Below are 12,397 nucleotides of genomic sequence, written 5' to 3' on the forward strand. Positions count from 1 at the left end.
TCAGATCTTTTAAATTTCTCTCGTGTTTTTCTTCAAACATTATCATTTATATTAATTATGGGGCTGAGTAAATTAAGTTCTGTATTTCTTTTAGAAAATTACAATTGTATTAATGTGAAATCATATATTATCTTTTCTTCTACATGTATAGCAAAATGTAATTTTAAGTCATCTTGAAAGATCCACAGGGACAAAATTTCCATAAATCTCTATTCTAAGAATGATCTCCCCCACAAACCCCTGCAGGGATATTCTTTAGAGTATCATTTGTCCTTTATACAAATAATATACAGAAGTAAAAATTGTAAGTGTGTGGTAGTTATAATTATGGTCATGACCAATATTTTTTTACTAAATATAATTTATTGTCAAATCAGCTAACATACAGTATATACAGTGTAGTCTTGTATATACTGAGTATACTGTATATACTGTATGTTAGCTGATTTGACAATAAATTATTTTGGGGAGTAGATTCCCATGTTTCATCACTTACATACAACACCCAGGGCTCAACCCAACAAGTGCCCTCCTCAATGCCCATTACCCATTCTCTTCACCCCCCAAGCTCCCTCAACTCTACGTTTGTTCTAAGTTTCTTACAGTTTGCCTCCCTCTATGTTTGAAACTATTTTTTTCTCCTTCCTTTCCCCCATATGTCTCATGGATATTTTGTAAAAATAAGTATTTGTGAATGTTAGTTAAATTATCATTTAATGTTTTACAGGATTTTTGGTATCTTTTATTTATAAAATGCTACAATCAGAGGACTACTAAAATTTCAAGATTTTTTAAAAATATTATTTGATACTTATGCAAATTAATGTCTACCACAGTATACTACTTTCATTCTCTTGGTTGTTAGTAACTTAATTTTGAATTAGTAAAATAAATACTAATTTTAAGACGGAGACAAAACATATTCATTTATGGATACTTCTGAAAAATACTTATGTTTATAGAATATTTGCAGGAAGATTTCATAGACAGTACCTTATTTTTTTAAATGTTTATTTATTTTTGAGAAAGAAGTAGAAAGAGTGTGTTAGAGTGGGGAGGAAAACAGAGAGAGAAGAGGACAGAGGACCCAGAGTGGTCTCTGCACTGACAGCAGTGAGCCCATTGTGAGGCTTGAACTCACAAACCACGACAGCATGGCAATACCTCATCTGAAACTCACCATTATATGTGGTAGGTTCGATTTACATGTTACAGAACAGGAAACTCAGGCAGACAGAATTCAATGACTTACTCAAGATCAGACAGCCATTAAGCAGAATTTGAATTCTAACTCATGTCTTTCAAATCTAAAGCCCATGATTGTTCACTTACTACATGACGAGAAATTAACTGTTTAACTCCAGGAAAGTACCCTAATAAAGTTGGTATGTAATTAGACACTTTAAAGTAATGGAATATTAATAGTAACAAATAAGATCCAGCTACCATTGTTTTCAATCACCCAGTCTTCAACTCCATAGTATTATTCTTTAATTTTAAATTAAACAAACTTCAACAAAATAATGAAATAAATAACATAAAATATTACCTAAAATCTGATCCAACTCTCTTCCCATTTTCTGGTTCTCCTGGATCTGGGCATAAATTGGATGCTGTTTTGATACCTCCCTCATTTACTGTAACAACAGAAGAAAACAAAAGAATCAAAACACGTATGAATAGAAAAATCAAGAAAAATGTTAATTGAAAAATTTACATAAAACATATTCTTGTATTTTAAATAATCACTGTAGTTTATATATATAAATGTGGAATATAAATTTATAACCTAGTAATAAAGACAAAGCATTTTTTCTCTTAGTGAGCCTATAAGTTTCATGTTCAACTTCAATGGCATACTATTCTAAATAGTAACACATTAATAGTTAACACTTTATTTTTAATTACTATCAAATTGTGAAGTCTTTGGGAATGAATTCATTCCCAGGGTGTTAGTGCCAGAGTTTCCACTAATTATTGGCAGCAAAGAAGTCACTAACACTTATAATTGTGTCATTTGGGTACCTACTATTTTTAAGTTGCAATAGGAAAATAAGACCCTATGGGAAAAGTTGAAGATTATTAGCACTTCTTATCTGATATATACCAAAGCAGTGTGTCCTGCCAATGTTAAAGTAAAACTATGGTTCTAATTACCAGGCATGTCCCTAAATTATGACATACTGCTGAAAACCAAATAATGGCTTTACCCTCTAGCCATTTACATGATTATGTTTCACTAGCCATCATACACATTCTCAGCACTTTATCCAGAACACTCAATTATTGAAAGATTTCTTAATATTTTCAATGAGTGTGATCACAAGGGGTAACCAAATCCCCAAGACAGATATCTTAATGCAAACAAGTTTTAAACCTGATAGTTTTGAAATATGTGAGTGATATTGTTTCATAAATTCAATCTTGTAATGAACTAGAGAATAACTGCTACTTTGTTCTTTATCAGCTTCTCTGCATTTTGAGGAAAGAATAGCACCTGAGTGGAGATTCCACAGAGACAAAAAAGCAAAATTTTACAACGGTTCTCGACCTACGCTGTGGATCCAAACCACTTGTGGACATTTCTTTAGGGATGAAGATGCTTATTTCTACCTTTAGATATGCTAACACAATTACTCTAGGGTAGGACCCTGGGCATCAGTTTTTTCCCTGGTTTGGTTTTCAGTAATCCTTAAGGTGATTCTAATGTAAAGTCAGTGTTGAGACCTACTGGTCTCCAGCATCATTTAGTTCCGATTGATCAATATGTTCAAACTGATTTATCAGATAACAAGATAACTATCAGATAATGTCCCAACAGTCATAGCTCTGGTAAAATTGTCATATTCCCAATTAGATAGAAATTTTCCATTTGTGTCTTTCATTCTGTAAAAATCACTTTCCTAAATATCCCCAGCCAATATCCTTATTGACAACTTTATTACATATTCACTGATCCCTGCAAAATATGTGATAGTTTTACTTTTTTTGGTCTGCTTGCTATTTCATTCCCTTTTACTTTTTTTTTATCATTCCCTTATTTTTGATCACTCTCTTACTTTAGACGACTCTCTTACTTTCTAGTGGACAAATTCAAAGGCATTGGCCATGGTTCTCTACATTTTATATTTCACTCATGGCTTGAAAAATTACCTCTTTGCTAACAAGTTCCAATACATGGTTTCATCATTTTTTCCCCAAGCTCATTCTTCCTCCTTCAATGATCTCCTAAGTGACTCCACCAAAATATCTAGCGTTACCTCTTGTGCATGCTCAGATCCAATCTAATCACTGATGCTTTTGTACACTCCATTATCATTCACCTCCAATCCACCTTGAGTACTAGAGGAGGACTAAACTTCCTCAAACAGTTTTTATTAATGTTCTAATCTCCTATGATTTGAGATTTCTACTATATCAGTTTTATTTCCCACTAGTCACCAAGATGCTTCCATAACTCAATCCAAAGGTTTCTAAATCATTCTGCAATTTTACTAGTTAGCCATGTTCACCCCATGCTTTATTTATATTTTCTCCAAGTCTCCATGTTTTCCCTTTCTTCCTCCCTAGCTATTAAAATTCTGTCTAGTTTTTAGACTCAGCCCAAGTCCCACTTTTTGCAAAATACAATCCCTAATTTTTCCAGATTATTCTAGTCCTTCAAATTACATAACATCAGAAATTTTATGTTCAGTTTTTAAATTATTTATCGTGTTATAGATTAGTAGTTTCCCATTCCTTAGTCATACATACAAAGAGATTATATACTTGATAAAGATAAGGGGAAAACAATTATTTTAAATACACCCACAATGCTAGATAGGTGTTAATAACCTCTGAGTAAATATGCCCTAGTAGTTTAATTAACAACAATATCTGCTGTATTGTTTTCAATGAATCAAGTATTTTCTATTGGAAGCACTCTCTTATCTTAAAATAGCTTTTGAAAAGGTCGGGGTTTATGTTATTTAAATGTGGCTTTTTGACATGGAATAGATATAAAGAAAGGAATGGCATCAACTGGGCTTACCTACTTTATTACAATCCAATGTATAACACAGATTACAAGTTAATTTAGAAGTGATCTATGAATACATTATTAGAAAATAAAAAATTTTTTAATTCATTTTTACATTTCATCATTATTACCTCAAAATATAAGCCTGTGTTAATATAAATTTAAATAGTAGCTAATGCTTAACAGGGTACTGTGTCAGGAACTATTCTACATCATTTATCAACTCATTTAATATTCACAACAATCTAAAGGGTAGTTACTATTATTACACACTTCCTACAGGTGAGGAAACTATGGCAGGGAGAGGTTAAAAATGTTTCCAAAGTCATATCTGTTAGTTAGTGCCTTAATCTAGGTTTAAACCTTGGCATATTCATTCAAAACTTCTATTGTTAAACCCAAAGCCCTCCATCCTGTCCAGAAATCTCACTAAGGCAAAATGGCATCACTAATTAAATTCAATCCTCTTTACCAAATGTTTTATCTTAAGATGCAGTGTACATACATACTTTTTACCATTTCAGTTAATTAATTCATGTATTTATTTATTTATTTATTTATTCATTCATTCATTCATTCATTCATTCAGTTTATTTGGAAGTATCCTTTAAACCACTGTTTTTGATTATCTGCAATAGGGGAAAGACTTTCCAATTTAAAATGTAAAGATAACGGGAGAGCTTCTGCATGATACATGTATTTAATACTCTTTAAAACATTTAAACTAAAAAATAAAGAACAAAGTGTATAACATCTTATTTCTCTGCAATATAGATATTTCATAATTGCCCACAGCTAGTTATACCAAGACATTCAAATGTAGTAGTTTTTATTCAAAAGTTGCTTTTTCTACATAATGCTATTTAAGCAATTGGACAGATCTGTCCTGTTTACTTCTTTAAATGTGAGCAGTAATTCACAGAATGGTAAGAACAGGAGTGCTCTTTAAGCGTTTAAGTATGGGGCACCTGGGTGGCTCAGTCGGTTGAGCGTCCATCTCTTGATGTCAGCTCAGGTCATGATCTCACGGTTCTTGGGACTGAGCCCCGTGTCAGGCTCTGCACTGAGAGCACTAAGCCTGCTTAGGATTCTCTCTCTCTCTCTCTGTGCCCCTTCCCTGCTCACACTCTTTCTCTCACTCTCTCTCAAATATAAATAAATAAACATTTTTAAATAGTTTAATTACATGGACAGGGTGTTGCCTCTTGAAAAGAGTATCGCTATAGGGAATAATCTTTTTTCTCTGATCTTTAAGGATATTTATTATACCTATTAATATTATTATTATTATTATTATTATTAATGCAACATGAGTTCTTTGTCACACACAAAAGTGGATAAAAGAGGAGAGGGCAAGTTTTACAGATTAAAAAAAACCAAATGGATTGTAATTTCTCATAATACTGAAGTTATGGGTTTACAGGTTTATATGGGTTCATAAATAGGCTACAGTAATCTTAATTAATTTACCACAATATTCCATGTTTGAACTTAAAAACATAAACTTAGCCAACATAAAATTATAATAGCCAGCATGTCACGAAATATTCTACATCTTTTACATGTATCAACTCATTTACTCTTCCCTACAATCTTTAGGGTAATTTTTTATAAGCAATTTATTTCTGAGATTCTGATTTTATATCACACAGAATTTACTCCAAAAATAAAAACAAATAGATTCTATATAGAAGTTACCTCTATGTCACCTCACACAGCTGGTTACATTGCCACTTTTCTTAGACTCTTTTTTTTTATATTAGATTTTAAAATTTTATTCCACCTTGTAAAATACAGTGTTTTAGATCTTGTTCTGAAATAAACCATCATGGATGTTGACAGAATGTTAGTTTATACTACTATATAACCTACAAAGAGTTGACTCTTAACTCATTTAGCTTCCCAATAAAATGTTGGATCCTTGCCAGCTGAGACTATATTTTATTCACTCTTTTACCTTCTTAGTATAGCATGGTGCTACCTTGGAGAAATAGCTCACACAGAATTGTAGAATGAATAAATAACATGAAATGAATGAAAGTATGGATTTGAAGATAAAATAAAATAATTATACATTATGAGAAGCTTAGAGTCTCTTCATAATTCCATCTTAATACTTTAGAAGAACTAGTAGAAAAGTTAGTAACACTACTAGTTCATTAAGTGCAACATTTTAAAATACAAAAACATGTCTTTACCTTTAAAATTAAAAAAAATCAATTTGTTTTCCATTTGCCGACAAACCTACCCTTTTGGGTGAAAAAACAAGGGAAACAACAAGGGATGGATAGAGGTTTTGGAGTTTGGATATTAATTTGGAATAAGAATCTAAGTTAGCATTTAAACACCCAAATGCTCCCCATGAACACTACTGCCGTTTTCTGAATCTGTTATTAATTTGTTTCTTAGTTAAATTTTAAAGGCACTACTGTGGGAAGACGTGCTTTGGCAATGTGTATAGATCAGTCCTCCTCGCTTATGCTCACTTCTGGCAGTTCCAGTAACAGAATGGACTGTTTAAAAAAAAAAAAAAACCCATACATACACACAAGCTTTTTTGTTATTTTTTTTCATTTGAAAGGTTTATAGGAGATAAAAATTGTCTCCTTTAAAAATTATTTGGCCCATGGGGCGTCTGGGTGGCTCAGTCGGTTAGGCGTCTGACTTCGGCTCAGGTCATGATCTCACAGCTCATGAGTTGGAGCCCGCGTCGGGTTCTGTGCTGACAGCTCAGAGCCTGAAGCCTGTTTCTCATTCTGTGTCTCCCTCTCTCTCTGCTCCTCCCCTGCTTGTGCTCTGCCTTTCTCTGTCTCTCAAAAATGAATGAATGTAAAAAAAAATTTTTTAATTATTTGGCCCTTTTTTTTAAATTATTTGGCCCTGTGTTGAATAAATTATATCAGAGAGATGAAGACCCAAATGCTTACTTGTTAACCACTAAATAATAATGACAAAAATTAAAACAATATAATCCTTTTCTATAAACAACCATAGAGAATGTAGTTTTGATATTAGTTAGGAGCTATTTGAAAAAAATGCACTGAAATGAAATGTCATATAATGCTGATGTATTATTTTGTGACTATAAGAAATTGGCAATACATAATTTGTTTTTATTTGATTGTGATTATTTTAAAAAATGTAAAAAATCACAATATTTTTTATCTTTTACATAAAATATAATAGATAAATGCAAGTTATGCTTTAAAATTATGAAATAAATTAACATTTATTGCTTCACGATTAACTTTTTTTTTTCCTCATTAACTTTTCTTCTCCCAATTTTAAAACCAATATTCTTTAAATAAAATATTTTTAAAAGAATTAGGTTTTTTTCTCTGGGGTACCTTGGTGGCGCAGCTGGTCGGGCATCTGACTGGATTTCAGTTCAGGCCATGATCTCATGGTCTGTGGATTGGAGCCCCATGTCAGACTCCACACTGACAGCACAGAGCATGCTTTGAATTCTCTCACCTTCCTTCTCTCTTCCCCTACCCTGTCTGAATTTCCCAGGACATCTGAAAGCTCGGAGTATGCAGCACATAACATTTGTATAGCCAAAAGGAGGAAAGGGTGAACCAGCAGAATTTATAATTCTACTTAGAATTCCAAAACAAATATACTGGCCAAAACATTAGAAAAAAGGTAGTAAACCTACTATTTAAGTCTGCAAAGACTTAACTTTTATTTCATATTGACATGATGAAATTTGGTAGGTCAGAATATTCATCTAATAACTTCTTTCCATTTATATGTCGTATTGTAGGAAAAATGCCTTTCCAAAATGTTTTTAACAATTAATATATGAAAAATTACTCTAACACTATTTATTTCCCTGAAATGGGTAGATATGTTTTTAACCCCCCAAAATAGAATAAGAAATTATAATTATATAGCTAAATACTTTGTAATAAATTATTTAGTGCTTTGTAAAATGTAATCTAATTTGATCAATGATTTCCTACTTATATCTGCTATTTTTGGCTTAGTATTCTCAAATCTAACAAAATGTAAAATCACATTTTAAAATTATTACACTTTAAAATGTTTGATCACATACAGGCTCTGAGTTTTTTTGATAATTGATGTAATTGCTCAAATTCTGTCATTTACCGTTATATATACAAGTCATTAAGCATGAAGATAAAATCCTTTTCTGATATAACCATAATGAACAATCATTGTTAAAGAAATAGCTATAAACTCATTTCATCAGATTAATTGGAACTGAATAAAATAATAATGCTAAAATATATTCCTGTTAAAATATAACATATGTTATTTTAATAATCTTATTAACTATCAATGTATCATTAGAGAAGTCATATGTGTCATGAATGGTTTCTTTCAAAATTATATATATATATATGTGTGTGTGTGTGTATACACACACACACACATATATATATATATATATATATATATATATATATATGCACGATAAGGTAGAAAATTTTTTCAAACTGCTATTGATTTATAATACAAATCCAAAAAAAATTTTGTTTATAGTAATATATATGATTGTCCTAATTCAGTGATTCTTAATTTGAGATTCAAGGATGAACTTCAGATGATCTATAAATCCATGAATTTTTTTTAAGTTTATTTTTATTTATTTTGAGAGAGTGATAGAGAAGCAAGTTGGGGAGGGGCAGAAAGAGAGGAAGAAGGAATCCCAAGCAGTCTCTGCACCCTCCACACAGAGCCTGATGTGGGGCTAGAGCTCGCCAACTGTGAGATCATGACCTGAGCTGAAGTCAAAAGCCCAACTCTTAAGTGACTGAGCCACCTAGCCACCCCTAAATCTCCGAATGTTAAGCAAAATTGTGTATAAGGCAACACATAAATAAGTGTATTTCAGGCCACCTTGTTATTTTCAAGAGAAAGTAAAAGTTAATTCTATAGTCAACTAATTAATTTACAAAAGAGTTGACTTAAAGGGTGTGGATAACTTAATTTAAATTGAGGATATATTTTTCTCTTAAATGAAAAATTACCATTAAAAGAAAATTTTTCCCTAGAAAAATAATTATGTCAAACAAAAATCCTTATAAGAAATCACCAATTTAAAAACTTTCACTATTTTTTTTAATCTCACATCCTAGAATTACAAAACTAGAATGCTATCAACATACTAGCTCAAAGAATTTTTTTACATCTGAAACAGCGCCAGCTTGGGAGCTCCCCACATCAATCCATTAACTCAGTACACATTTAAATACAAGAAAATATTGAATAATAATCATGCATGTTATATAGGTATTAATGCAGTTAATTTGGTAAATACACAAACATTTTAAAAGAACACACACAAACAACACAGACACCACAAACTTCACTCTTGCACTAGAGAAAGTAACAAAAAAGGAGTACACTCACAGATAGAAAACTTGTTGCTGTTGTCTTTCCCTGGAAACAATTTAAATCCTCTAGATTTAAAATCTATGGCCTTTTTCACTAGTTAAGAAAACAAACAAAAACATGTATCAGGATATACAATTTTAAAATAAAATTCAAGTTAACAAATTTTGTTAGCATTGAATTATCCAAGTTAAAGAAACTGCTTTCTTAAGCCTGACATAGGGTACCCAGAAGAAAAAAAAAAAAAAAAGAAAATACAGCAATATAATCACTGAGTAGTAAAATACCAAGCAGTACAGAAAGAGTTTAAGTGTTCTATAGGGAAAATCCTGGATATATGGGTAGATAGGTTTTTAAATACTATGCAAGTTTTTATAGGAGAGCAAAATACTACCAGTTTATTATAACTTCAATCCATCAAATTTTATGGAAAAATTAAACTAGGAAAATAAAAATACTGAGATATTATAAAAGTTTGAAAGATTTAATGAACTTGGTTCTTAAACTAATATATTTTTTAGGTAATTTAGCTTAAGTGGAATATTAGGATACATTTAAGAAAATGGTATAATTGAAAAAACTTAAAATATATTATAGTATTTCTGCCAATAACCATTTTCTTTCATAATCATTGCCTTAACATTATGATTGATGCCCATCCACAACTATAAAATTTATAAATGTGAACTAGCTCTATTTGGAGTTCATCTGAAATATTGCTATTGTTTTTGATATTATGATATTGAAAGCCAATATCATAGGGGGCTGGTATATTTCCTGTGTATTGTACTAAAATAGACATGACTAGATTTACTTAAAAGATAAATTCAATGAAGTAACTGATATATTTTAAAAACATTTTTTCAAGTATTTTGAATGAAGGAAAAGAAATATTAGTCTTTTAAGAATAAATTACTAGATTCACTATAGTTTCTATGTACTTTTTAAGTCATAAACAATGACACCAAGTGAAATAAAGGAAATCTATTTAATTGAAACCCCACCCATGAAAAAAAAGTTATGCAACCTGATCTAATATTTAAATATCAATTCTTTAAAAAAAACCAGCATGAATAAGAATGCAAGGTATATATTTAACTTCTTCAATTATAATTTAGAAATTTTTACATATTGCTTTCTATAAGATTTATAGGCTAGGGATTATTACATCAGGCAACTAGGTTTTGTTCATGCCATGGATTGAAAAGAAGGAAAACTGACTTTTGTTAGATGGTTTAAAACAACCATTTCACAAATTCTTATCTGCTATTTTACCCACTTAGTTCAAATCATGAGTATTTTATTGGTTTTGAAACATTTTAAGGTGATTTATTTCCTCAAAATTAGAAAGGTAGAGATAGGGTCTGATGAGTTACTGGAATATATAGTTATGGACTATCTATACACACTGTTATAAAAAATAAGGAAATGGCCAGTAAAGCAAGATTTGAGACCTGATTCTTAGCAAATTATTAGTTGTGTGATTTTGGACAAGAATCTTTTTACCTCAGTCTCTTCTCTTAAAATAAGAAGCTAGGGGTAGATGACAGCTCAGCCATTTGACAGTTCTGAGATTCTTATCAGAAAAAAGAAATAACCACCTCTCTCTCTCAAATCGTGCTTCTGTTGTAATTCTTTTCTACACCTCCATCCCCATGGTGAGCCAGAGGTTAATTCTACTGGAGTATTCAACTGCTCTAAATTTAGCTCTCCCACTTGTGAATTTTCCTGTTTTCTTAAAATTCTTCTTAATAAAATGGGCATTATGTGTTTTGAGGCATATTTCTGGATAATCCCAATCCAAACACGAATTGTAAGTAGGAATTCTAACTCTACCTTCCTCTGCACTATAACATTTGACTTCGACAACTGCAGTTGAGTCTGAAGATTTCATGAGAATTTTCACACAAAATCTGGAATTCTTTGAGAAATAAAGATAAATATATGAAACAATTGTAAACCCAGAGGCGAAAATTGAAGACAGTTCAGAGGATGAAAAAAGATCACTTCTATAACGTGTAACTGGGACTGAAGAACTTTGAAAACTACAGTGGTAGAGTGTGTGTGTGTTTGTGTGTGTGTTTGTGTATGTGTGTGTTTGTGTGTGTGTGTGTGTGTGTGTGTGTGTGTGTGTGTGTGTGTGTGTGTGAAGGTTTATGAGGGGTGCTTAAGGTGATTATTCGGTTGGGTGAAGTCAGGAAAAATGTGTATCTAAGAAAGCATCACCTCAGACCAAGGAGTTCTAGTTTTCTGGCTCTAAGGGGACCTAGCTTTATTACTATTTAACAAAAAAAAAAACCAACAACTCATTTTTCATTTTAAATTGAAGAAAACAGTCCATCTTTTAAAAACATATTACAATGTAATACAGATGCAGAAGATGGAAGGCCAGGAGAATATCCGTTTTAGAAGAAAAAAAGAATGGAAAATAACAGAAAATTTAAACCCACCAAAAAAATTTAAAGTTAAACAACAAACACATACTTTGTTTTTTTTTTATGATTTCAAGTAAAAGAATATAATATATATATCACTTTATAAATAAACTGAAAGGACAAATATTTCAAGTACCAACTGCAAAAACCCTCTTCTAAATTATATATTGATGAAATGTTAAATCTCAAGTATATGCCATAAAATGTGCATTTTATTATGCATTCCCAGGTATATGTATGAAATAATAACATACTATTAAGCAATGAGTGCTTCTAAGTAAATACAACTTATCATGAAATTGACCTGATCTTTTCAACAGGTGTATTTCAGGAATGAGCACTTAAAATTTATTTTATCATAGAGATATATTAAAATATGTTGTGGGCTTTTATGCAAGTTAAGAAAATGTTAAATTATGCCATGTTGTTTGTGGCCATTCCTTTCACTGTACTCTGAGCTTCTCAAAGACTGAAACGTGGAACTTCTATGAGTGTGTGATTGAATGAATACCTGCAGTGTTGCCAATCCTGGCTCATTTAACCAAAGACATTTTGTCGAGAGTATTTCTTTTATTAATCATAA

The 12,397-nt window shown here is 31.2% G+C and overlaps 1 protein-coding gene across 2 annotated transcripts in view; it reads right to left on the bottom strand.

Annotated features, from left to right (window-relative positions):
• The window catches only part of CSMD3 (CUB and Sushi multiple domains 3), a 1,270,863-nt gene that overhangs the window by 721,282 nt on the left and 537,184 nt on the right, over positions 1–12,397 (bottom strand). For both annotated transcript variants that reach the window (XM_047842282.1, XM_047842281.1), the window contains 2 exons: positions 9,398–9,475; positions 1,550–1,637 (listed from right to left, as the gene is read on the bottom strand). In XM_047842282.1, coding sequence (XP_047698238.1) covers positions 1,550–1,637; positions 9,398–9,475 — 166 coding nt within the window. The remainder of the gene's footprint in view (positions 1–1,549; positions 1,638–9,397; positions 9,476–12,397) is intronic.

This window comes from Prionailurus viverrinus, chromosome F2 (assembly GCF_022837055.1).
Source record: "Prionailurus viverrinus isolate Anna chromosome F2, UM_Priviv_1.0, whole genome shotgun sequence".
In the NCBI taxonomy this organism is placed as follows: Eukaryota; Metazoa; Chordata; class Mammalia; order Carnivora; family Felidae; genus Prionailurus; species Prionailurus viverrinus.